Genomic DNA, 27,197 nt, shown 5'->3' with positions numbered 1-27,197 from the left:
TTCACAGACAATAGAATTTCGTGCACTCACACAACTCTTGTAGTGCTATACTGAGATAAATCACACACTTTGGTCAATGAGGACTACGAGGCAGCGGACGAAGAATTGCATTCTGCTCAATTTCTCCACAAACATTTTCTGCATGGAGTAAAATAGAGTTGTTTTTCTGCCTCGGAAAATGCCAAGGCCTCTTGTCCGCCGTCTCCAATTTCGCATAAACTATCTCATGGTTAGATCGCTTTGGGGGTACTAGTTGAAGGTAGTTTAATAAACGAAGAACTGAGCAGCGGAAGTTCAAACGAGAATGGATGCCGTTATGGGTGTTTTGACAGTGGCACCCTGGCCTTTTAATACCATTTCAGGTCGAATGAACAAGAACTGACATTGGAACGATCAGTTCTAATACATGACTCAGTCGAATTGATCAATCTTGTCAGCTATGTGCTGGGGAATTGTAAGAGGATACGTGCAGTAGAGTCTTTCTTAGAATTCTAGAAAGTCGGAAAATTTGCAGAGCCTCACGTATAGATCCGTCAACGACTCAAAAGAACCCTTGTTTGTTAGTATCTTAGCGAAGCGGTTGTACGCATCATAGCAGGGGATGGTTTCACTGTTGATGACAATCATAACGTCTGTGCTCGATGAACTGAATTTTTGTGCCTTTAACAATGGAAACACCTTTAATACGGAAAAGCGGCTATCTAGAAAAACAATAATAAATCCCTGCCTCCTCTTTTTTTTTTCAAAACCGCGAACGCTACGCTAATTATGTTTTTTCAACATTAGCCTCAAGGAAGAATAATGATGGACTTTACACTGCAATGGATCTTTGTCGGCTATCGAGGCTTGTGGTTTCTGAGCGTCTGTCTCAGGAGACGAACCCCTCGGGCAGCAACTTCGTTCGCCCCCACCATTCCCAGGGTCGCTGCTGAGATGGGCGAGTGCCGTCCATGGAAGTTTGCCAAGGAGGCGTCGTAAAAGCCTTGCGGTTAACTAACTACATGTGCCACCCATTTCATGCGCGCACGTCATGCGCGCGTGAAAGCGTCGACCTAGTGTTGTTCCAATAAATCTATCCAGAAGTGAGGATTTTAAACACAGCAACAGTGGAGCATGGAGGAAAAAAAATAGTTGCGATGGAACATTTTAGGAGATACCTGGGTGTGTACATGTTTTTTCTAGAGTGCCCGTAAGTACATGGCAGTAGACTAGGCCTGTGACCAAAGTTTTCTCACGTTTGGATTTACGGTTTGAGCAGTTAGCTCCCAGAATGAACATGCAGAGTCTAGTCAGTCTTATACTGCAGCAACAGCGCCCTCACGATTGCCAGGAAAAATGTTTTAAAATGCGCCGTTTTCGTGGAGATTAACCTAAAGGTTTTTTTTATATTCCTACATAAAATTCGCAATAATATTACTGGGCCGTGTGGTACAATTATTTTACCACAGCCCTTGAAATTGCACCCTTTTCTTTCAATTAATTTCATTTGCAACATTTGTGGTGCTTTTTAATCTGTGCTTTTGAACCATTTTGGTTTTATGCTAATTTTAATCCGCATAGCATAGCGGGGCGAATATGACTGCTATGTTGCACATGTTGCATATTACTTAAACGTTTTATATTGTGTTGTTGCGAATTACCATAACTTTGACAATTTATTGCCGCGTTACGTAGACTAAGTACAAGGCAATAAGCCAGCCAGCACCTTTTTCTCAGTTCTTCCAAAGATTGAATTTGGGGACCAAATTGGAACAATAAACAAGTAAGCTGCACTCTTCCTAACTATGTCACAGCAACAGCGCCCTCACTCGTCCTGATAAGCTTTGACTGTTATGATTGTTTATAACAGTGCACTTTTTAATTAACACCAGAACGAATTCAAGCAGCTTTCATACATTAAAGAAGAGTTTAAAGATGCCCACAAAATGAGTCTGAGGAAAATTAATTGCATGATTTAACCCCCCTTCGCTATCCAGGTGCTAACGGCTTACGGATCAAATCGACTGGCTGCGGCTAGTGCAACTGCTCGCTATAGCCAGGGCTTCCTTGTTTCTAGCCGCAGCCATAACTTTCGGTCACGGCTTGATGCACGTTCAGTTATCCTCTGGCGGGTACCAGTCGAACTATAATATCCATCACATATCAACACAAGGAACCAATGAACCGAGACCGGCTGCTTTGAAAAGTTTACTTCGAGAAGACATCAACGTGGTAAGGTTGAACTTGAAATCACTTCACTTTCATTTATTTAACTCCTTATGTGCACCAACTGGCTTCTAAAACTTCCCAGGCTAGCCCAATTCTCGCTTCAATTGTTGGGCTCCCTTAATAAATGGTACTTGATGGTCGCATGGCCACTGACGTGAGCCCCGCTCCCACGAACGTTCAGATCAAAGATGTTCGTCAGTTCGTGGGAGCGGGGCGGACCTTCAGGAGGAGGTTGTTGCTGGTTGAATGGCATGTACGGCAGTCTAGTGCCCTTTATGCCATTAGCTAATACGGGAAAGCATAACAATACTCTAGAGAACCAACTGAAACTCAGTGATAACAAGGATGCATGAGAGCTAGCAAATCAAAAACCAGGCAAGAAAAAGACGAGAGGACTAGCGTTAGAAAAGACAGTCATGACAGTAACATGGTAATGATAGGTATCGGTAAAAAGCATGGAGGCAGAAGTGGGGGAAGTGCCAATGATCCTCCAGACATGCAGTGTTGCTGGTGCCCTGCAGGGTCAGACCATGTACCTTTCAATTTAAGGGCCCGGGCCCTGCCGGGTTCTTCGCAGGTCCGCGACACCTTGAGGTGGTGATACGCAACACTGTGTCTGTCCAGCCAACCATCAACACTTCCCTCTCCTGCTCATGTGCAATCTGTCCAAAATCAGGAGCCATCAACAAGTGACAAAAGGAGTTAAGATGCTAGCATTGCAGTTGTGGATGTACATGTATGGGAGAATTTGGTAACAGAATTGTTTTGTTCCAGTAAACGTTTGAGGGTCATTTCAGAGGCTGTCAAACCAAGTGTCCTTTGTAGGGATTTTCTTTGAGAAGTGAATGTTTTACGTTTGGGTGAGATGTTCGACGTCATCCGTAGTGCTGCAAGCGTCACATAGGCTATCTGGGCATTTACCAATGTTGTGGAGTAAAGTTTTCAGACCTCTTCATAAGCGACCTCTAACTAAATAGGCGAAGTCTATGAAGAAGGATTTCTGGTGGGCATCTTTTTGCCAGTTTGTGAAGGTGCAGGAGGGATTAGTAATAAAGTGTTTAGACGGATTGAGATCGGGAAAGGACTTTTTTCCACTCTTCTACGAGGTCAGTTTTCAGACATCGTTTAATTTCAGTGTCCAGAGCAGAATTTGATAGTCGACTTGTGATTGTTTAATGCCAACAACTTTTCTGTCAGCTTTTTCGTTACTGGGAATACCACTGTGGCCAGGAACCCATTCAAAAGAGACAGAGTTTCCTTGATGCTGGATATTCATGAGTCGGATTTCAGAGACAATTTTATTGTGAGATATGGGATTAGAGATTGCTTGTGTGGCACTGAGACAGTCACTAAAAATACATGAATGAAGAGATTTGACACACTCTCTCCATTTTACAGCAAGGAGGACGGCGAATAACCAAGCTGTAAAAAGAAAAAAAAACATTGTTTAATCTGATACTCTTAGAGTAGTTTAGTTGAGGAATGTGAAGACTGCATCCGACAGTGTTATTGTTTGGATTTTGTGAACCATCGGTGTAAATTTGGAGCGAGTTGTTCCAAAGTGTGTTGATTATTTCGTTACTGATGTCGCCTCTGTAATAAGGGTAATTGAGGTGAGATGTTTGGGAGATAATTTCTGTAGAAATGCAGGGTATGTAGTAGTGCCAATATGGGAAAGGTTTAAGTAAGGTGAAGGTAACAGTAGGTTACTTATGAATTCTGGCTTCAAATGGAATTCTATGGGTGGTTTGATTCCATTTCTCACCGAAGTAGTTTTTCTACTTGTTATCTTGGTCTTTTTGTTGGTTGGGATGGTTTTTTATTTTGATGTCGTATAGTTCACTCAGGAATCGACGAGGAAGGTCAAGATGGGGTCACCACATTCAAGTTGAAGTTTGAATAGGGGAGTGCCTTGAAGAGCCCCAGTACAGATTTGAAGGGCTTGATATTGAATGCCGTCTAGTTTTTGTTTCATAGTTGCAGAGGCAGAATTAAGAGCTTCGCATCCGTACTGGAGAATGGGTTTGATTAGAGCAGAGTACAACTGAAATAAGGTTTTGCAGTCAGCACCCCAAATGTTACCGCTGACACAGCGGAGACGGCTGAGTTTCCTTTTGCATTTTTAGATGATATTGTCAATATGTTGGGTCCACGTTAATTTACTATCAAAAGTGACACCCGAGAATTTGGCTGGTTGTACGATTTGGATAGATGGGTTTTTGATAGAGTGAGAGATATTGTTCTGGGGGTTATTGGTTATGGCCAGTCTTGTATACGTGTAGGCCTACACTATTTCAGGAGGAGGGAGGGAGGGCTCATGCAAAGGAAAGATATCCAAACTTAAACCCAGTGCACATTTCCTAGGCTGTGAAGACTGTTCTGGAAATTTCATTCATTTCCCTGTAGAGTCTGGAAACAGTGGTGTAAATCGTGATAGGCCTAGGCCATGTAGGCCTAAATGTTCTTTTCAGGACTTGCCATCACTTTCTGACATTGATCAGTGATCAGGCCTACTGCTTCGAAAAAATTTATGATGTTCATAAGCCTATTTTTTTCCGTTATGAGTTTATTCTCTGTATTGTTTGCTTAACTTTTAGTCAGCAGGAAAAATGGAAACCTCTTTGTCAACCAGTGAAGAGTTGGATGATGAGTTTGACCGTTCTCTTGTGAAAATGAAGCCCCATGTTTTGCGCCTCTCTCCAAAATCAGGTACCTTTGAAGTTAAAGTTTTTCCTCCCCAAGATATATAGATGCTATTGCAAGGCCAGTCACATGTGTGGACTGTATGTCAGTCAGTGCTGACAGTGCAAGTCAATAAAAGCAGCTCTGAAAAGCATCCATCCAGCCTGAGCATGAGGTCATCTGCACAGGAGCACCAGCACGTGTGCTTTGCATGTTTCACCGAGGTGCCGCGCATTATGTAGCAAGTTTCCAGTGTGTCATTCCTCTTTTGGTCACAATCACGGCAGATATTTTTGATACAAGTTTGATTGATGCTACAAATGCATCATTCCCAGATAATAACGAAGGACGTTAGTGTCGTGCCTTCCAAGGAACGAAAGCACAACATTCGGATGAATATAGAAAGGCCACACAAATCGCCCTCATGAGTCACTATAAGGACAGTTCAATTACCTCTCACATGATTTCGGTAAAATTTTCTAGTGTCGAAAGTCCATATGTGCAAACAGTGGTCAGATTTGACCATCTGTTTTTCATTGTAGCATCGTTTTGGTAAAGCCGTCGTGAAGGCCAGTGCGGAGGCGGCTTTACATCATGTAAACGTGATTGATTCTGAACTTTGACTTTTCAAATTCCAAGGTAAGATTTTTGTGTGATGGTATGTGTTATTTTACAGAGAGGCAGAGGTGTGCTAATTGGATCAAGAAGCTATGCGAACCTCCCGGCTCTGGACCTACTGCAAGGTGATGATCTTGGCGGACATAACGCTTGAATAGGCATACTGGACTGTACATGTACATTCAGGGGTTTAATTCCAAAGAATATTACATGATGTCATTGTAATACGCGTGTAGTGGAGATGTATGGGAGCCTCTAAAGGACTCCTTTTGCTTGCATCTTCCTTCCATGATTGGCAAGGAATAGGCCTGGCCAGTTTTCAACTTGATGTGCACAACCTTGTGATATTTGTACACGAAATAAATGAATCACTGGGGGTGTACATGCACATGTACCTCAGCAAGAGTGCTGCTCTTACCGGGCATTTTTGAGGGACGATATAATTAACCATAGTTTGACCAGTGTCCTCAAATGACGGATGGTTTGGGCCATTTGGAACCCGAGGTGAATTTGATAGCACTGCTCAAGCAAAACGTTTGTTTAAGCGTGAAAAAAAACTTGCTTGACAAATCAGGTTACCAGCCAAAACTTCTTGTGATGTATATTGATTTGGAAAGGTATTTCCCTGTCTTTTGGTTAGCATGACAATCACATAGAGTTTGAGCTGGTAACCTTTGTTTATTAAGCAAGGTTTTTTCGCACTTAAGCAACTTTTGTGCTTAAGCAGCTCTATGAAATTGGCCCCTGCAGGCGCTGACGCATGGAGGCACCGATGGTTATCAGCGGCTGATTTCATTCACTTGAAAATAATTGACCATCATGTCATTGACCATGAACGCTGCGAGAGTTGCAGTGACAGATGTGACTGACGATATTTTACCAAAGAGTTAAACTAGGTTTGTTCAAATGTGAATGTACTGTACAAAAGCAATGGACTAATGGTTGAACTATGGCTCACACCTCAACATGTTCCAAGGACTGAAATGTGATCAAACAAATGCATGTGTAACATGTGTAAAGGCTGGTTCCTGAGCTACAGGTGAGTGTGAAAGTGTGGCAGACTTGACGTCACGAAAGATTTGCAGCAAAATTTCACTCGAGTTGAAAATGTGTTCAACTTGTGCAAATTTTCAGGGCGACTTTTTGATCTGACGTCACAAATTTGTCTTTGTGTTTGCTTTCGTGCAAAGTATGAACCGGCCTTAATATGGTTTATTTTGGGTAGATGGTCGAGGTCGACATTAGCTCACATAGCAAAGAAAGTCAAAAAGCAGGTTTGGCTTTGAACTAGTTTGGCAATTTCCAGTGCCTCGCAGAGTCAAATAATGACCACTCTCAACACTTTTATGTTTACATGTATATTTGACTATCCGCTCCAAGCAGGAACAAAAGAGGGCATGCTTTCAAATGATATTGACTGTCCTTTGGTACCTACTCACCACATAGGCGTGTAAGTTTGTGCGTGTTTGATGCGGAGTACTCTGAGTACGTACGACAAATTACATGTGCAAGAACCTGGATGGAAAACGTATCATTCTGTCTTTCTTTTGTTGGTGAGGGTGCACTTCAACTCAGGGTTGATATCCAAGTTCGAGTTTGGGCGACCTGTGCTTGACATGGGTTTCATGTTCTTGAGCTCAAACGGCGGGAACACGGCCCAGAACATTGTTCTCGGAACAGGATCACGCCCCTCCTCCTGGTCAGGGTTTTTACAGGAACACACGGAAAACTCGTGAGATTTTGTTTTTTTGAACAGCTGCCAGAAATAGCGAGATATCTTACAAGGCTGTAGACAATAAAAATTTGGCAAAATTAACATTAATGATTTTCCATAACACAGAAAATAATTTTCTTTTTTAAATCATTTAAAATTCAGTCAAGTTTATCCAAACAACCCTAAAAAAGGTACATGCACTCTGCCATGTTGCATGTTGCTTGCCACTAACTACCAGTGTTAACGGGTTTATATATCTGGCATTCGAGCGGCTGATCCATGAACAACAAATCGAGCTGTCCATGAACATACAAGAACAAGCTGGCCAAACTCAGCCCAAATGTGAGAGCAAACAACCAAGCGATGATTTTTCTGTAAAATGGGATGTCTGTTAGGGCTGTACCCAATATCCGAGTAACCGAATATTTGATCGATTGTCGAATATTCAAATATATTTTTTGAATTTGAATATTCGAATGCAAAATTCATGGAAAAGAGGGGAACTTTTTTGTTTTATATGAAAAAAATTGCACTATGGAGGCTTGTTTCAAGCAGATGCAAATTAAAAGCATCGGAAATCTTATCTTTTAAAAAGTAAATTATTCATTAAACAGTATAAAAGGAATAGAAGTTTTCAATGGGGCAAGAAGTATTGTTCATCTCTTAAATCTTGCTAAATCGTGGTTGGAGATACTCCTAGATGTGAGAAGCTATTATATCGATCATAATATATAATGGTGTGTGTTATTGCAACAGATTTTGTGTATGGTTTGTTCATCAGCAGTCTGCTGGTCGGTACAGCCGAATATTCGGCTATTCGATTAAATCGAAGGTCGAATATTCGAATAATGAATCATTCGAATTGACTCAGCCCTAATGTCTGTACTGTATCTCTTTGACTCAGGAAAAACAGGAACTTGTATGCCAACCTCTTGCTTCACATGCTGCAGAAAGGTCTTATCGAGGGCCCATTCGCTCATCGACCCCAACCTGGGCCCCTACCTACATTGCCTGCCCATATGGTAAGATTTTTTAACCATGGAGTCTGTCATCCAGTCCAGGGGACGAGAACTGGTGTAAATGTGCCGCTGATTTTCTTAATTCTAAATTTTGCAAGGCCTCATGAAAGGAACTATTTGTTAATGATCATTCATACCCTCATCAGTTCTCCAGGTCAAACAGAACAAAGTTTAGTCTGCAAAAAGATAAAGAAAGTTGCAACATTCGGTGTGTACTAGCCTTGATAACTTGAGTTCATTCCTAATATTTCAAAGGTCACGGTGCACGTTTGCTGAGCATAGGTCTGTGAATGTGACAGCTGGTTGGTAAGGGCTACATATTAAAGCCAGTTCAAAGAAAATATTGAGACGAAACAAGGGTTGTTTACTCACGGTAACTGACGTTCGCTGTAACCCTCATGACTTCATAAATCTCATTGGAAGTATGAATGATGAATTTATAAGCACCTCCTCAGAGTCATTTATGACAAGTCGTAAGTGTTTTTAGCCAGGCTTGCATTTTCTATTGAAACTTACATTAGAAATAGTTTCAGCCTGCTGAGATGGCACAGTATTCCTGACTGGTGATTGTTCAGTAAGAGCTAGTTTAATTTATATAACGGGTTTTGCCCTTACCCAACGTATATATTGATAAACACTGTATGCTCAGTGCTTGTCTGAGAGCTTGCGGAAAAATTCACAAGCTTACTCGGGTGGGACTCGAACCCACAACCTCCCGCTTACTAGTGCAGACTTCTTAACCACTCGACCATCGAGCTTGCCGTGGTCGGCTTGCCAGTCCGAGTCAGGTGTAGCAGCGAGTACTGCGAACTAGCGCTCGGACAAGCACTGAGCATACAGTGTTTATCAATATATACGTTGGGTAAGGGCAAAACCAGTTATATAAATTAACATCTCCCCAACGCAAAATACATCTTGAAAGAGCTAGTTTCTACAACACTTGAGGCACAGTAGGCCTATGCTGTGCTGCTTTGGTAACATGTATGTAGACTTATAGAGGCTTTGCACGGGAGCCATCTTGCAGCGTAGTTCTGTGGTTCCACAGGGAAACCTCCTTTGTGCATGATCTATGGAACAAAAGCACTGGCCTGCAAGATGGCAGCCATGCAGACCCTCTATTGTATCCGTGTACTTTACCGTGGAATCGTTAAAGTTGGTTTCCCCAGTGTTGCCCAACATGCATGCATACACATTTGAGAGCGTTTGATTGTTTGCACGGCAGTCCATATACTTTGATGAGCCGCGCCATGCGTCGTTCCCCGCACACAGCGAGAGTGGTGCAGTGTCTCTCCACGTCCCTGACTGGGTCTACAGCGAGCTCAGTCAGAACGGCTCCAGCTCCTCAACCCAACCCACGGCGACCTCAACATTACGAGAGAGATATCACAGTACCACAGGCTCCTGGCTTCATCGGTGAGTCATGTTTTTCGTGGACACAACAGTCCTCGATCTTCCAATTTTACTTTCATTTTTCAAGTGCTCTAAAGTTGAAGGGTTAGGTTGAAATTGTCTGTATCATAAGTGAATTACTGCATGTGTTTCGTGAACTTTTAAACGAAATCAGGCAGAATTAAGAAAATAATAAACCCCATTGGGAACTGTGTCTTCATTTTTGTTCCAATTTTAACCCCTGGAGTTTCTGGAAAAAATAAGTCGACATTTAAAATACCTCAGACAGTCTCTCTATTGAACGACGCACAACGGGATAATTTTGATAATGTCTGCTGAGAAGTGATAATTCCCGCTGCGTAAATCACGTACTGGCACATAGATACGAGACGGTTTAATTGGGTCTGATTGGTCAGGAGTCTGGGTGCAAGTGACGCACCACGCTCGTGCCAAGTTTATTGAAGGGGATTCTATTGGAGAACTTTCAAAAGGAATATACCATAAAGTGGACGGGGGTGTTCGTTAAAATGAAAGTAAAATTTCAGAAAAATCGTTGGAAATCTATTGTACGTTGACTTCTTTTGACTCTCTGAATAAAAAGCTGTTTATGAATGGGAATAAATCTGTGCATAGCCGGTCTTAAGCTAATGTTTTAAGACTTTGCTCGGGAGAATGAACCCTGATGATGCTCTAGCTTGTGGTTCGGGTATTAGTCACGTCTATTCTCCTGAGCCGGTCTTAAAGCATGTTGAAGATCAGCCAAGCACATATTTATTCCCTTTAACTGGAGAATGTTCGCATCTACATGGATGGTCAGATTAATTGAAATGAATGAGCGTTGGCAAAGGATGTACATGAACGTAAGTCATTTTGCCCCTGCAAATTCAAATGCAATCTTTCTTAAGCCACAGTACACCTGTTCACTACCCCCCCCTCTTTTGCTGTAACAGTCGAAAACAGTCAAAATTCCTTCGACTTCCAGTGTGCAGTACACAGACATATCACGTGTCACTTCACTGATTTTTGATAGGACAACTGTGTTGAGAATGCATCCGTGCATAGGAGGGTTAATTAATCAGTTACTAGGACTGGGCAGTCATCACGAAGGAAACGGGTATTGGTTAAACTAAATCCCGTAAAAAGCACAGGCCTACATGGAACATTGCAAGGCATCCATTGGTATGGAGTGTAACATATACACTGTGCGTTAGGCATGACAGTGTGCTGTGCAACCTTCAGTGTATTCTCGGTGTTTAACACAGGAGAGCAAGAAGTGAGAATGAGGTGGTTTCAGCAAACGCCGGCGGGGACGAGGACTACCACAAGACACGAGTAAGATAGCAATTGGGTTCATTCCTTTTGCTCTTAATAAATGTAGTTGGGATTTTTTCCTTAAACAGAAAGAGAATCTTGAGTGAAGAGTTTAGGGTGTAGGTCGAGTTGCACTGATAACTCAGTAAGCTAATCAGTTACAATGACAGCCAAACAACTGGAAATAAAAGTGTGAGCAGGTCACCGGGACCCAGGGCACCAGTTCGCTGTGGCAGTGTGAGAGACAGATGACATGCAGGGAGCGGATTTGAGCGGCAACCAGGACCATGCAACTTTTAAATGAAGTCACTGAACTAAGTGTTTCTGCCAACAGCGCCCTCTGCAGTCTCAGCCACAACAATGAGGAGTTTTGTTTGGGGTGGGACATTATCAATTTTTCCCTGCAACGAAAGGAGAATTAAACCTGTCTTGTGACAAGCATACGACCATTGTGATGTTTTGCAGAGTAATGTTCACCAGGAGATGTTTTCTTACGACGCCAGTGGCACTATGGGGCCAGGTTCTCCCAGTAAGACATCATTTCAAGGTAAATTCTGTGATGTACTTTTAGCTATTTATCGGCGACTTCAAAGGACAAGAAAACAGCGTACATTGTAGCCAGTGTTTGACCACTGTTAGATATGAACCTTGCATCCATGCACCTTTTCTTGTCCATGGACTACTGCGAAGTCACATGAAGAAAAAAGCAAGTTGGGACCAGATTCTTCAAAAATCAAAAATAGAACAAGACAAGCCAGAGTCCATTACTTTCTCATTTCTTCAAATTTAGCCTTGGTTTTTACATCCGATGAAAGTGTCGCATCCAAAGAATTTGTTTTATGCTCAGTAGTTGTCCACTTCCATTAATACATGCACTAGAAAGCTAAGTGGGTAGAACACCTGTGTATTTTTCCAGTGGTCACAGGTTCAAATCCATCCAGTTGATTTTCAAGTCATAGTTTTTGTCTCTGTAATTCCTTTTGATATTCTTACCTGCAAAAGCTGTGTTTGTAACAGGTCTGTCGTTCATGTTTGTGATTGACGGGGAAGTGGTCATGGGGAGAGATGGAAAACATCGTAGCTTGGAGAGGGTTAATCTGCCTTCCGTAATAAGCACTTGTTTTCCGTTGTTTGTTCTGTTCAGCAAATAGCACTCTCAGAGAAGGGACGATACCGAGGAGACAACACGAGAAGGAATTGGAGATGAGAACAAAGATGATGGAAGCAAAACACCACGAAGAAAAGTTAGAATTACAACAGAGACACGACGGAGCGATACAGAAGGTATGCAAGGCTCTGTGTTTAAAATTAGCCTCCTTGCAGATGGAATGGACCTGTTGCTGGTTGCGAGTTAGCCCCACACCTCAGACAACTGGGAACAGTAAACTTATGTAGGAAGTGCAATACGAACGTATCATCTGAAGTTGTCTCCGATTGCGGAGACAACTTGTCTCAATGTAGGGACTGATGTGTACATACACGTCTGCAGTTGAATGACATCGGTTGGAGTTATTGTACTTGTTTGTGTCTCGTGCAGTTCATAGTGTTGATTTGCGTTTGCTTATTGGGTTTCAGTAAACAGGCTTGACGGACACACCTGTCAGTGGATTGCACATGTTTGGAATTTATATTGTTTGTCCAAGGTTTGTGGTATCATGTGATATTCAACAGACGCTGTGATTGGCTAATGCTTGTGAACGGCGATAAGTCAGGGACCATTGAAATCATGCATAACTTTGTTGGGTTCAGCATGGTAAGGCTTGTCTGCCGTTGCAAATGTTTCAGAACTCTTTTCTGAGGTTTTCAGACGCATGTATGGACCACATCCTACCTGGGAAATTGAACCCAGCTTGGTCTACTTCAAGATGATGAATCCATGCATATACAGATGATACAAATATATGTAAATTTGATATCAATTTATGATGGAACTGCAAACTGCTGTAGATTCTTGATCGCAAAAACTCTGAGATGGAGGACATGAAGAGCCATTACCGAAGCAAAAGCAAGGAAATGGAAACAACCGTCAGGAAACTGGAGAGAAAAGGTCAGAGCTGTGTGCAAGTATTCTAATTCTGAGATGGAGAAATATCAGTTAGTCTTGGTTCAAGAAGCCAGTGAGCTTCAGGGAATTGGTGCACAGCTTGAAAACATGTAATCCATCTTGATAAATGTACATTACACGAACCAGACGCTTCTCATACATAACTGCCGCTCTTGAAGCATCTCCACTCGCTTTCCATCAAATATAGAATCATGTACAAACTAATGCTGCTTACGTATCACTCTGTCCATTACACTTCTCCCCAATATCTGTCTACACTCCTGTCACAATTCCAGTCGTTCAGGTGTCCGGTCTGCTAATCGGCATCTTCTGGCATTACAGAGACCGTACCCATCCCGGGGAGACAGATCTTTCCATATTACTGCTCCGTGTCTATGCAATAGTCTCCCCTTGGACGTCCGGTCCAGCACATCTCTCAGCTCTTTCAAAACGCCACTCCAGAAATACCTTGCTTACGGTGTTAGCTTGTAACAGATCTATTTTTTTCTGTATTTAAATGCAATAATTTACATTTACTTTTGTAATGCCATGAGCGTCTATTTCTCAGGTGGATTAGTGCATTTTATAAATGTTCATTATTATTACATGATCTTGGCTAGCCAGGAACTCTATCATATTGTTGATCATAGCAGTCAACAGTTCTTAACTCTTGGAGTATTTGATGCAGCCTCGCATAACTGCATGGATATACTTTCAAACAAACAAAATAACTTCACATTTGGTTCATAGTTTGCCAAGTAATGCCCAGTCACAGAAATGTTTGATTTGTATTTTTGCTAGTGCAAAGCTTGGTCAAGGAATCGGTCATAATACGTGACAGCAAGGACCAACAAATCGCAGAGCTCAAGAAAATGGTGGAACACAGCGACCAGTCAACTCAGAATGAATTCGAAACCAAGGTAGACGAACACGTTCTGCCTAGCTCCTATTGGTTGAGAGTCAGTCACATGGCTCTTGATTTACGTTTCTCCAAGGCAGCCTTGTGATTATTGGTGTTCCTTTGTTTGGAATTTACTTCATCCACACGGTCATGAACATGGTTTGATCATTTCATTTCAGCTCCATGAAAAAACGACCGAGTTTGAGCAGGAGAAATTTGAAATGCAGAAACATCACACGAGAGCAATACAGGAAATCTTAGATGACACCAACGCAAGGCTGCACAAGATGGAAACAGAATACAGTGAACAAGTGGATCATCACGTAAGTTTGTCACACCAAATGTCAGTATTTCTCAGTACGATCATCAGATAACTTGTATAATGGGAGATCTTCTTGTGATGGTCGCTACTTGCGTAGCCCCAGGGTTTTGTTGAAGTGTAAACCCCAACAGATGGGAGGTGAATCCCGGTTCGGACCACTTCTAATAGGAGACACAACTCGAACTTGACCAGCAAACAGCAATCCTGTTTATTCACTCATCATTTATAAATAGACACCCTGTATAATAAAATCCAACATGTGCAAAATATACTTGGGTTCACACATACGGTTCATGTATAAAATACATGTACATTGCCTGCGTGCACTTAATGCACGTTGACCTCAATTTCAAACAAACAGAGTCAGGCTTTTGGCCCAAAAAAACGTGCAAAAACAACACTTATAATCACTAAATTACACTCACCAAGTCCTGGGTAGTTGCACTAGCTGGCACTTAATAAGCTGTTTGGAGTCTTTCTGATAATGCTCTTATTATGCAAGATAGAATGATGGAACGATGGAACAGTTCAACTAGGCTGTGTGAGATAGCTAATGTGCGCTGGAAAATGCGCTGGACACGTGAGGGCGCACTTGCATCCATCACATTTTTAACCCTGTAAATTCGTTAAGCGTTTTTTGCCAGGAGTTTGAGGTAAGCAATTGTACAATCTCTTTGGTTGAATTTCTGTGCTCCATAGAAGGACTAGTTTATGTACTCGTTAGTTAATTTGTACTTTTCTCAATTGACCTATTGAGTTAGCCCCGCCCCTTATACAACTTCAAATACACAAACTTGTGTGGAATGTACAATACGTGCAAGTAGCGTTGGTGTACAATGGTGTATAACACGCAAGCTCTCAAAGCATTTGCTTTACAAATGTTCGCATTGATCCCAAGTTATCTCAGATTTCTGAGACAACTGGTTTTTTTTTTCTTGCCGTCTATGATGCATGGACTGCATAGGTATGTACATGTACATGGCCATTGTTGAATCGTGCAGTGGAGTTACAGTCAAGCATAATACGTGCAGTGCATCTTGTTAGGTTTGCGTATTGCTTATCGACAAATCAGCCGGACGGACGCACATGCAGGTCGATGGCACGTAATTGGAATTTGTTTGGTTCGTCCAAAGTTTGGAATATCACATGATATTCAACAGATGCTGTGATTGGATGATGCTTGTGAACAGCATGATCAACATCTGGTCAATTGGGAAAAATTCACCCAATTCTCCTGTTTGATTTTGATTGGAAGAGCCTAAAAGATGTAGATGCAGTGAATGTTGGGTGTTTGTTGTACATTTTGTAGAAAAGACATGAGCTTCGTCAGTGCATGTCACCATTTAGCAGATTCATGATTGGGACTATGTGTAAGACCTTACCCAGCTGAATTCTGCATAACTTGCCTTTTCTCAACACAAAGTGAAAGTCACAGCAGATGCTTGCATACGTTAGAGTTTCATGCATATTTGGTATCATGTGCCCTCAAACAGTTTTCGTCTGAATGCACACAACCCTTAATGTCTCTGCATATTGGGGTACACGTGAGCTTGGCCCCAAGACTGTATTTGAGTTTGTATAGTGACAAGGAGATACGCATATCTGAATACCACAGGCCACAGTCATCAGAGACTTAGAGGAGAGAATCACACAATTGACTCAGGAATCTGAGAATCAGAACGCTGCCCAGGCAGAACTGGATCGGGAAAAGGCTGACTTAGAGAGAACAAACAGGCTGGTAAATGCCGAACTGGAGAACATCAGGACAAGGTGAAACATTTTATCAAAGAAAGTCCAAAATATCAAGTATTGATTATGTGCCCCTGACGTCCTCTCTAAAGACCACAGTAAGACTGTAATGGCTATTACATTGATATGTCGTCTCACCAATCAATACCGTGAACCTTCTAGTCAGGTATTTGCAGGTGTAATTGAGCCTTTTGTGAGTTACATTTGAATGCAGTCTGGTACACTGAGTTCTTTAATTTCACGTGAACACAACAATTTGAATTCTCCATACTCAAGACACTGTAGCTACATGTCATCATTCGGGGCAAGGTTGTGCTTAGTTACATAAGAGACGCCTTCCATCAATACTTTGCTTTCAATGGATAAGAAGGGCACAAAGGAACCAGTCCATTCCAGAGATGGTGGTCGCTATGCAAAAACTTGCCCTGAATCACGAGGTATAGCAACAGTGTCTTTAGTCTGAGGAATTCAAACTGTGTCACCTTTCCGTGCAGTTACCAAACTTATCTTCAGCCTTTGGCTTTTATGACGCTTTAAAATGCATTGTCTCCACCTGTATCATTTTGTTCATTGTAAAAAGCAACATGACGAAAAATAAGTGCCAGTGATAATAAACAGCTCAATCTACCCTTTTCAACAAGTGTTAAGGTTAAAGTACACATGCTTAAGTTGATGCCCGTCACCTTCATGCAGGTATGCAGAAGTTGAGAGGGCAACAGAGCAGGCCAGAGAGGACCACGAGATGGAGCTACGATCGATGAGAAACAAAACGGACGCCAGCATCGAGTTCATGAAAACGGAGCACAGCCTGTCGGCTGCCAAGGTAGGCTTTTTCCACTGCAATACGACTGATCATTGCAGCCAGCGATATCCAGGCTGATGACACTGCAGGGGAGTTATGGACAGTGTGGGTTTGAGTCTAGCCCGTGGGATGCGGTGTGAGCGTATCTCTGGATGGGATTGCCTGATTCTCTCAACCCTAAATTGAATGTGAGACTGCAAGGACAGAGATGGTTGTAGCTAGGTGCATCAAAATTGAGAGTATCTAGTCATTTCAAACCAAGAAAATCTTAGAATATTTTCATAGCCAGATGAGTAGAGTATTAATGATGTAGCACTCGCAGCACCGATGTTGATGGATACCGTGCTTTTCACCAATACAGATCGATAATTATGGAGCATGAAAAAGATTATAGAAAATGCTTCTACAATAAAAAAGGTCATGGAAAACAAGCGTGAACCTTTAACCCCTTCGCGCCGGTAATTCTTTTGACCGTGACTGCTGGCTGTGGTATGCCCTGAATGGAGGGCTTTGTCCAGCAGCAGGCCCCATTGAACCAGCAGCTGCATGGTGAATAGACTGTATGTGTGGTATGCACTGATCCTCACACAAAGCCGCAGCTGTCAACGGTTCCGGTGCGAAGGGGTTGATAAGTAGGTGTGCTAAAAAAGTTGCCAGAATGCTAGTGTGTTGCTCTTTACTTCCCTACTTTACACGTTTACCCAAGAAATTTGTCTCTGTGTTAGGACCAGGCCCCCTTGGCAACTTTTAAACGGAGCCCTTGTTATTGCCTTAAAATATGTAATCTGCAAATAAGTTATTTGCATAACTTCATTGACTTATAAATACGCCATCCCACGGACTGAAATACGCCATCCCACGGACTGAAATACGCCATCCCACGGACTGAAATACGCCATCCCACGGACTGAAATACGCCATCCCACGGACTGAAATACGCCATCCCACGGACTGAAATACGCCATCCCACGGACTGTACCGTTTTGAGGGAAGATTGCCACAAGAAAATGAAGCTAAATCATGTCCTTGTCGTTGATTCTTTGTGGACTCAGTCTGCAGAGACGATTCGTGAGCTGGAGCAACACGTCCAGGACCTGAAACAACAGCTGCAGGAAAGTGAACATCGCCGACAGCGAGAACTCAGGGTAGGAAGTCATAAATGCATACCTCCGATCGTGGATACGGTTTTTTGTTATACAAAATATCATGTGATACACAGAAGGTACAATGAGCCCCGAGCTGGACCACGAGAGGGCGCAATTTTCCAAGCAAGTGAGGCTTCTTTGGTCAGAACTGCATTTTGCTGGTTCACGAACGACTGTGAAATGCGTGCGTTATGGTTGCGTAGCTACCGACAAAATGAACGCTGCCGACCAACCTGGCTCTGTTCAACCAATGAGGGGGTGCTTCTGCTCAAGGCGGATAGATCTAGTGTTGAATACATTGAGGCATGGAGCATAGAGTCATCTATGCTCAATTTACAAGAAAACTGTTTGACATATTCTTGATGTCATTTTGCCAATGAATGGAGCATGTTTTCTGTCGTTTAGAATTATAAGAATGATGCCATGAACAACACGCCAATGTGGTCTTACCTCGGACAAATGTGAATTTCAATAGTACACAACGGTAACTCATCCTGAAATAAGAGAAAGGGAGTGTTTTGAAATGTTAGATTTGCCAAGAATAAGTGCTTTCTATTCCCAGTATTTATTGGTGTCAAGCAAATATGATGGCATTGAAGTTGATAAGAGGCACAAGTAATTACGTTGTATTTGGGTCATATTTAAATTTTGGGTTCACACAAGGATCTGGAGTCTATGCTAAAACAAGATAAACTTCACCAGGAGAATCTTCACGAGAAGCAGATATTGAGCTTGAGGTCGGAGCTGGAAGGAGAAAGACAAGACAATCACAACAAAATCCTCAAAGTTCAACAAGCAATCAGGTACACTTCCATTCCGTCACGTAACACGACAGTCCATAAGTGTCTTGCCTATTACCTGATGAGCTAATTACTGCTCTTCATGTACACCATGTCTACCTTTTTCAAAGGTTGCCAGACACTGATATCTCAATTGCTGGGCCGAGTCAATTTGAATAATTCACTATTTGACTATTCAACTCGAAATTCGATCGAATATCCAAATATTCGGTCATACCAACTGGTATGAATAAACCATTGCTACAAAATCAGTTGCAGTAACACACACAATTGTACATTATAATCAATAAAATAGCTTCTCACATCTAGAACTATCACCTGTCATGATTTAGCAAGATTTAAGATATGAACAATACCTTTTTGGCCTGTTGAAAATTTGTATTCCTTTAATGAATAATTTAATTTTTTTTGAATTATACTCTGTCGCTTTTCATTAGAATCTGTGTGAAACAAGTCTCCATAGTGCAATTTTCTCATTTAAAACAAAAGAAAACTCTCCCTTCCCTTTCATGACTTTTAAATTCAAGTATTTGAATTCAGATAATAATATTCGATAAATCGATTGGATATTCAGCACAGCCCTATCAATTTCCTTGAAGAGAAATTTGAAAACTGTGTCATTTGGAATAACAAATGCAGGGAACGTGAATGGAAATACAGGATTTGGAGTTGGATGTCACAGATTCACGTGAGAACATCTTCAGGAAATCTTGAGAAAAACCTTCACGTTACAAACCTGTTAACATCTGCGAATGCCTTGTTCACCTAGGGATAAGGATGACCAGTTAGAGAAGTCGGCCGAGTTGCGGAAGATGCAAACGCAGCAAGCCGAGAAGGCGCTGGAAGAGTTCAAGCTGCAGGTGGAGCAGAACTCCAGCAGGATGTTTGAGGACATGAAGGCACAAATGCAGAAAGTGGAAGCTGATCTCCTTCAATCCAAAGATCTGCGACAGACGCAGGCGAAGGAGTATGCCAGGCAACTAGACCAAGAGCGTAAGCGCTTTGAAAAACAGGTAAACGGGAACAGATTTGCTCTAATTCAATGTCGAACAAGTCAGCATTGTTGGAAAGTTCCAGTTGCTATTAAAAGAGTGATGCTTCTCATTTGAATAGTATGGTGCGCCAAAGAGGTCAGATGGGGTACTATTGAGTGTTCTTTGATATGTCAAGATAATACTAAGTCTTTTTAGATGAGATGAGGTGATGTCTCTTGTTCTCTGATAGAATGTAACAATGGCAAGTGTTCTTTGATAAGACTGGGCAGTACCAATTAGGGCTTAGCCAATTTGAATAATTTACTACATGTATTCGAATATTCAACCTTCAGTTTGATCGAATATCTGAATATTCAATCCTACCGACCGGCAGATAGTTGATGAAAAAACCATATGTATAATCAGTTGCAATAACACAGACAATTGTACGTTATAATCACTATCCAAGCCTCTCATGTCTAGGAGTACATGTATCTCCAGCCGTGATTAGCAAGATTTAACAGACCAACAGTGCTTCTTGTCCTGTGGAAAATATCCATTCCTTTTAAATTTTTAATGAATATTCTACTTTTTGAATTATTGAAAGATTTCTGTCGCTCTTCTTTTGAGTCTGCTTGAAAGAAGCCACTATAGTGCAATTTTTCTCATTCTAAACAAAAGAAGAAACAAAATGAAGTTTGTATTCGAATATTCAAATTCGGGAAATACTATTTGAATATTCAATAATCGATTGAATATTCAGATATTCAGCATGGCCCTAATACCAAGGTTATAAGGAAAAGTGTTTTATTTACAGCAGCAGGAGAAGAATCGTGTACTCAGTCGACAGTGAATCATCTCCATTAACCCCTTCGCTCCGGGAGACGGCAAGAGCCGCAGCTTTGTGTGAGGATTAGTGCATACCACACATACAGTCTATTCACCATGCAGCTGCTGGTTCAATGGGGCCTGCTGCTGGACAAAGCCCTCCATTCAGGGCATACCACAGCCCAGCAGTCACGGTCAAAAGAATCCCGGCGTGAAGGGGTTAAAGTCTTATTAACATTTGGAAAACTCAAAATGAGCATGCGGACATTTTTTGTTTGCAGTTTTCTGAGCAGGAGGCCTTGCATAACGAGAAGATGAGCCAACTCGTACAACAGCATCAAATGGAACAGGAATCGATGCAGCAAGAACATGAACGGATCCTGGCAGGCAGCACAGGCAGGCTGCAAAGCCGGATAGACGAAGAACGTAATCAGAGTGTACAGCGACAAGACCAGGATGCCACGGTAGGCAAACACATACCAGTCCTGACGAAGAATTGAAAATGAAACCGAGCATCTCTTACGAAAACCACCACAGGATCAGCAATTTTCCTTACAATCAATGGTGTCACTCTGCAGCTCCACGAGATTCTTGAAACTGGAGTTTGGAAAAGAGAGGTCATCTCTTTGGGTCATTTTTCTAGGATTTCTTCTATTTACAAAAAGGTTCATTTACTAGAGCTGTTGGCATTGTGGATTGGATTCTAAGGTAATAAGAGAGCTGGAGCAGCAAGTCCGTGAGCTGAGACAGGCAAATATGCAGAGTGATTCTCTCCGAAAGCAGCAACTTGTTGAATTGGGATTACTGCGAGAAGAGGAGAAGCAGAAAGCACACCGGGAGAGCGAGACAGCCGTAAGTTACCTCCAACCCTTTCCTCCATCCCTTTCTTCGTTCTGTGTGGAAAACTGGATTGCAGTATGAGCCAGAACCTTGCTGTGTAAGACAGCTTGTCTTGAACAGAATATTGGGGGGAGGAGCCTGACTATAGCATGGCTTGTCAGGGACAGTTTGACTATAGCATGGCTTGTCAGGGACAGTTTGACTATAGCATGGCTTGTCAGGGACAGTTTGACTATAGCATGGCTTGTCAGGGACAGTTTGACTATAGCATGGCTTGTCAGGGACAGTTTGACTATAGCATGGCTTGTCAGGGACAATTTGACTATAGTATGGCCCACCTGTGACAAAATGGGGATAGTGTCACTATAGCATGCCCCGTCAGGGACAAGATATCAGAGGCAGGTTGACTATGGAATGGCTTGACAATAGTAAGGTACACTTGGGACATAACACCAAGTCCAACTGGACTATGGCATGGCCTGTCATCAGGGACAGCCTGATGTCGGTTGTTTAGATCATAGGAAGACCAGACGCAAGACAATACTGGGACAACCTGACCATAGTACAGCCCATCATCAGGCATCGCCGGACTATAGCATGGCCCACCAGGGATATCCATACTATAGCATGGCCCACCAGGCACAGCTTGGATATTACATGGTCTACTAGGGACAGCCTATTGCATGGTCCACCAGGGATAGCCATACTGTAGCATGGTCCATTAGGGATAGCCTGACTATAGCATGGTCCACCAGGGATAGCCAGACTATAGCACGGCCCACCAGGCACAGCTTGGATATAACATGGTCTACTAGGGAAAGCCTATTGCATGGTCCACCAGGGATAGCCACACTGTAGCATGGTCCATTAGGGATAGCCAGACTATAGCATGGTCCACCAGGGATAGCCAGACTATAGCACGGCCCACCAGGCACAGCTTGGATATAACATGGTCTACTAGAGACAGTCTGACTATTGCATGGTTTATTGGGCATGGCCTGACTGCAGCTGCAGCTGACTGCAGGGACAATATCTCATTGACAGCCCGACTATAGAATGGCTCATAAGGGCAAAATGATTCATATTTTATTATGTAACCGACATCAGAACCTCAAAACGAGAATGTAACCAACCAAGTAAAAGTGACAGGAGTATATTCTGGTGAGTTTCTGTGCAACCGTGTTTACCAATAAATGTCCAACTTATTTATTCAAAGGTTTCTAAACTGAAGTCAGAGATGGAGCAGCAACGGTTGAGATTACAAAGAGATCACAGTGCCGAGATGGAACAAATGTTGCAAGAGGTAGCTGCGTTTCTGCGTTCTGTGGTCATTTTAGGGCAGTGACACCCGTTTCATAGAGTTTCACTCTCGTTGTAGCTATTACAACAGTAGTTCCCTCTTCATCAGTAGCAGCATGCTGAAATATCAACCAATACTACTACAAGAGAAAGTCTGTAGCGGTAGTGGAAATCCTCTTTGTTGGTATTCTTAGAATAGTGACATCCATTTCATAAAGAGATCATTTTGTTATCATAAGTACTGCAGTAATGCCCCTCTCGGCACCGGTAGGCAGTGTAATGAACATTCCATCAAGAAAATGCTCATTACATCTGATTGCTTTTCTCACCACAAAGGGGAGAGGTTTGTCATATATTCAACATTTCAAAGATAGTTACTGGTGGAAGTGTGAGCTGTTAGAATCCATTCAAATATAATCACCAGCTCACTACCAAACCAGTCTGCAACTTGGTATTAAGGGTGGGAAAGGATGTGGTTACTTCAGCATTCTTGTTTGAAATGTTTGATTAACCTCTTTGGAGAGCTGACCTACATTTATAGTTGATCAGAAATCTGTCAGATGTTATGCAATCTCATATCAAGTTGCAAACTAACTGGCAAAAGCAGTCTTTCGTCAACGTCTATCTCAAGCTCAGGAATTGAATTCTGGTTTTTGCATGCAATGGATGCGGCCACAGTAGTGCCGGTCTTATCATTTGGAATGGATGGGGGATTATTGCCATCAATGCTCGGATTAGGCCCTTCATTTAGACGAATTTTGCATAATTCACCTTGTGTCATTTCAGACCAATGCAAGACTGAAGGACATAGAGACAGACTACACAGAGAGATTAGCCAAAGCAGCTGAGGTGAGATCCACAGGTGGATTGATGAGATTGGATAGGTATATCACAGTGCATAAAGCCAGTGCAAACAAAGATTGGATCTATCAGATGTGAAACAGTTCAAGAACCAAATCGTTTCCAAGAGTGAGTTCTTGGTACAATAAACAGTCACGGTTTGTTTCTCACACTGTCATGCACAATATAAAAACAGTTGGGCTACTTAACTATGCAGGGGTCAAGTTGTGTATGTTGTATGCAGGCGTCAGAGATTTGGAGTATGGGTAATATTCCATTCAGTCCTACCTCTGCTGGATTGGTCACTTTGTTGCGCTATTTTCTTGTCTCTGCAGAATAACAAGCAGTTAACGGAGAGAATAGAAACGTTGCAGCAAGAATCCTTGAGGTGTGTAGTTAATTTTTGCCGTATCTGTTTCCTCCACAACCTCTGGAACATTTCGTCTGTCATCATAAGACCTGTTTATCGAGGGTTTGCTTGGGTGCAATCTTGCAGGCCAGTGCTTTTGTTCCACTAAAAAGGTTTCCCTGTGGAACAAAAGAACTGCTCTGCAAGATGGCTACGGCGCAAAGCCTTTATAGATTAGACATATGGCCTTTCTCAGGCAAATGATATCACGTGATATCACAAAACCAATGGGCATATAATTGTGATGCCGTGAGTAGACACTTAATCGGTTGCGTTGATGTTCTGACAGCTCTAGGAACGAGCTTGAGAGGCAGATGTCGGATGCTATCACCAAGCTGGAAGACGAGAAGGAACTCCTGAAGAAACAGCACTCTGCCTATCTAAAGGTAAGACATCCATCAAATGCCCGCTCATGTTGAGTTAGGATGTGCGTAAATCTCTTTAATATGAGCAAAATTTGTACACTCTGGGTTTTAAAACTGAACTGTGAGACAAACATATACGAGGACTTTCTTCTCAACAACCGTCATTCATGTACTTTCACTTGATTTATTTTGTTTTGTCACCGGAAAGGGCATGTTATTACGTATTTAAACAATAATGCAGCGACATCTGATGTGTGTTTGTAACCTTACAAAAGCTTACCAGGAATGCGGCTGAACCATATCCTGCCGGGGAGCTCAATTTCAGGTACCTAAATAGCCGGGGTGCCTGAAATCGGACAAAAGAGCTGGGCCTTGTTACAAAAGACTGTACTTGGAACAAAAGACAGAGCTGCTGGGAATTGCCAACTTTTTTTCAGTCGTCAATAGCAGAGGAAATCCGTCATTGTTTTGAAAGATTATACCACTGTTTGTGGCATTCAGCGTGAGTGGGTTACCACTGGGGACAAAAGTATTCCAGCGCTCCAGGGATGAGCGATACAATACCGCTGCACGCTAATCTGGCCCCTATTGAAAAGCCACCAGCCGCACACTGTGCCAATTTTGGGAACAAAAGAAACTTATGTAACACCACCCAATCTGGGTTCTTTTTACAAGGCGGCAGGCATGGCTGAAATATTCGGGCATCAATAGATGTTGTCTGTCAGATTAGAGTAGCCACCAGACAGTCACTCTATGATGTTTAGGCATTCAGACAAAAAAGATAAGAATTTTTGAAGATTTTTGAAACCAAAGTTACCAGAAAATTGCCTGTATGTAGGCACTGCATTTTTAAAAGCACAAGGCAGCCAGTGGTAAAATATTGTAACCAGGTCTTGCTTATTCCAGTTGGGCAAGTGAATTTTATCGTTTGTTGTCAGACTTTGCACCAAGACCTCGATAAGCAGAGGACTCGAACCAGGCAGGTGGAGAGAGAATTACAGCAGAAGGATTTCCAACATCAAGACCGGGTATGAAGATAACTTGATCCTCGTTCCGGCCATCAAGATATGTCCAATGTTATTTGTGGAAATGGTGACCGTGGATTGCCACAAACTGCGAGTTTTGAACTCCTAGCTTTGATGTTACAGAAGTAACAAACTGTTGGAGTGTGGAAAATATGGACTCTGTTTTTCAGCTCTGGACTCCACCGTTCCCATACAAAGATACGACTCATACTAAGGTCTAAACAAAATGCCAAGTTTGGTCATCGACCATTTGTCAACTAATTGCCTAGTACCCTGAATGTATTTTATGTATAAGTTACCGGTCACAATCGACCAACGGTCGACAATTAGACACTTAATGAACTGGGGTGGATCACGTTAGCAGTTGGATATCAGGCTTTGATGCAACATTGGATTTTGGATTGTTCAAGTCTCGTCTTTGTTCTTGCTGTTAGATGACCCACTTGAAGCAAGAATACGAACACAGAATGAGAGGACTGATGCCTCTGAATGTCCGGCAGGTAAGAGCCTTGAATGGACCAGATTTAAAAGGAAGAAACTCCCGATAGATTTCAACTCAGACCGTGAGTGTTTGATCAGGGTTCCTGTGGTCATTGAAAACCCCCAGAAAAAAAAAGTTGTCCCGGAAAATCATGGAAAAGTGGGGAAGACTCGGGAAGAAAAGGGTGTCCTGGAATCCTGGTATCAGAGGAAAGCAAGTCATGGAAATGTGGAAATCAAGATCATATTAGGGTTATTTGATGGGCCTCGTTTGATGTGATTACAGAATAATGACAAATATAACGGCTTTCTCCTTGTCCATCTATAGTAGTGGTTGTGGCAGGAAACTTTTCTCGGCAAAATGTCACGGAAATTGTCCCATTTAAGTCCTGGAAAAGTCATGGAAGTAAACATCAAATTTCTGCAGGAGCCCTGTCGAGTTTTCATACTATTTATTCTTCCTCAGGAGCTAGAAGACACTATTGAATCGCTCAAGGCCCAAGTGAGCGCTCTCCAGCAAAGAAGTATGTTACTACAAGAAGATATCGATAAGAGCAGAAAGGCCACCGTGCGGTCACCCTCTAGGAACTAATCCATGACTACTTACATATATGCTCATATTTTTGTCATATCGGACATTATATAAATTCGGGGTCCGAAAGTGTGGCACTTTTATGTCCTTGTTACATCTGACCTGTGTAATTTGAGATGGAAATGTCATTGGAACTGATTTCAATCTATTACTATTTGTTGGGCAGGTAATTTGCATTAATTTGTCACTCATGGAAATTAGAAAATGTGTTCTGAACTTATAAAATTATATGTCAAATGTGACAGGGACACCAAAAAATCGGATCCCTAATTTCTAGAATGACCCATATATCCATGCAGATCAGAATTGCCAATGAATAAATGACAGTCCACACTCGATTTGCCACGAAAACATTTTATTATAACTTAAAGAGTACCTCTAAGGAAAAAGTGTTTTCTCTGATTTTGATCTGTTCATATAAATATGGAAGCATCCAATTCGAATGCAGCGTCAGTTGTCTTCAGAGCTCAACTATAACAAATTTGAAAGAGTTTTTTTTGTCTGTTCATGCCAAGATTCAAATTCTGAATGTAGATTGCGTCATTCTGATAAAACGAGGGGAACCCTGGCCTTTTTGTTCGTAGGCCTGGATAAACCATTTTGCGTGCCACAGAATGGCTACAGACAATGGCTACATGCATTGTTGGCACGCACAAGGGTTTATCCACTACGAATACAGGACGAGGGTTCCCCTCATTTTCTCTGTTTTCTCCGAATGATGCAATCTACATTTTGAATTCGCATCTTGGCATGAATAGAAAAAAAGCCCTTTTTAGCTCGTTATAGTTGAGTTCTTAAGACAAATGACACTGCTTTCGATTTGGATGCTTCCATATTTATT

At 42.1% G+C, this 27,197-nt stretch overlaps 1 protein-coding gene across 1 annotated transcript; it reads left to right on the top strand.

The window, feature by feature from the left end:
* The first annotated feature begins 1,645 nt into the window (after window positions 1–1,645).
* Window positions 1,646–26,663, top strand: cep112 (centrosomal protein 112). The gene is made up of 26 exons (XM_087139253.1): window positions 1,646–1,762; window positions 1,977–2,211; window positions 4,806–4,917; window positions 5,567–5,633; window positions 8,127–8,244; window positions 9,464–9,654; window positions 10,893–10,962; window positions 11,407–11,488; window positions 12,086–12,225; window positions 12,889–12,988; window positions 13,787–13,905; window positions 14,066–14,209; window positions 15,824–15,978; window positions 16,651–16,780; window positions 17,812–17,904; window positions 18,568–18,707; window positions 19,474–19,717; window positions 20,788–20,970; window positions 21,215–21,358; window positions 22,563–22,649; window positions 23,432–23,494; window positions 23,821–23,873; window positions 24,184–24,280; window positions 25,198–25,287; window positions 25,719–25,784; window positions 26,231–26,663. The coding sequence occupies exons 2-26, from the start codon at window positions 2,086–2,088 to the stop codon at window positions 26,354–26,356; spliced, it is 2,940 nt and encodes a 979-aa protein (XP_086995379.1). The 5' UTR covers window positions 1,646–1,762; window positions 1,977–2,085; the 3' UTR covers window positions 26,357–26,663.
* The last annotated feature ends 534 nt before the right edge of the window (window positions 26,664–27,197 follow it).

Source organism: Acanthaster planci, linkage group LG07 (genome assembly GCF_054643075.1).
Source record: "Acanthaster planci isolate LZ-2023a linkage group LG07, COTS_SCS, whole genome shotgun sequence".
Taxonomy (NCBI): Eukaryota; Metazoa; Echinodermata; class Asteroidea; order Valvatida; family Acanthasteridae; genus Acanthaster; species Acanthaster planci.
This window is presented reverse-complemented; position numbering and strand designations above follow the sequence as displayed.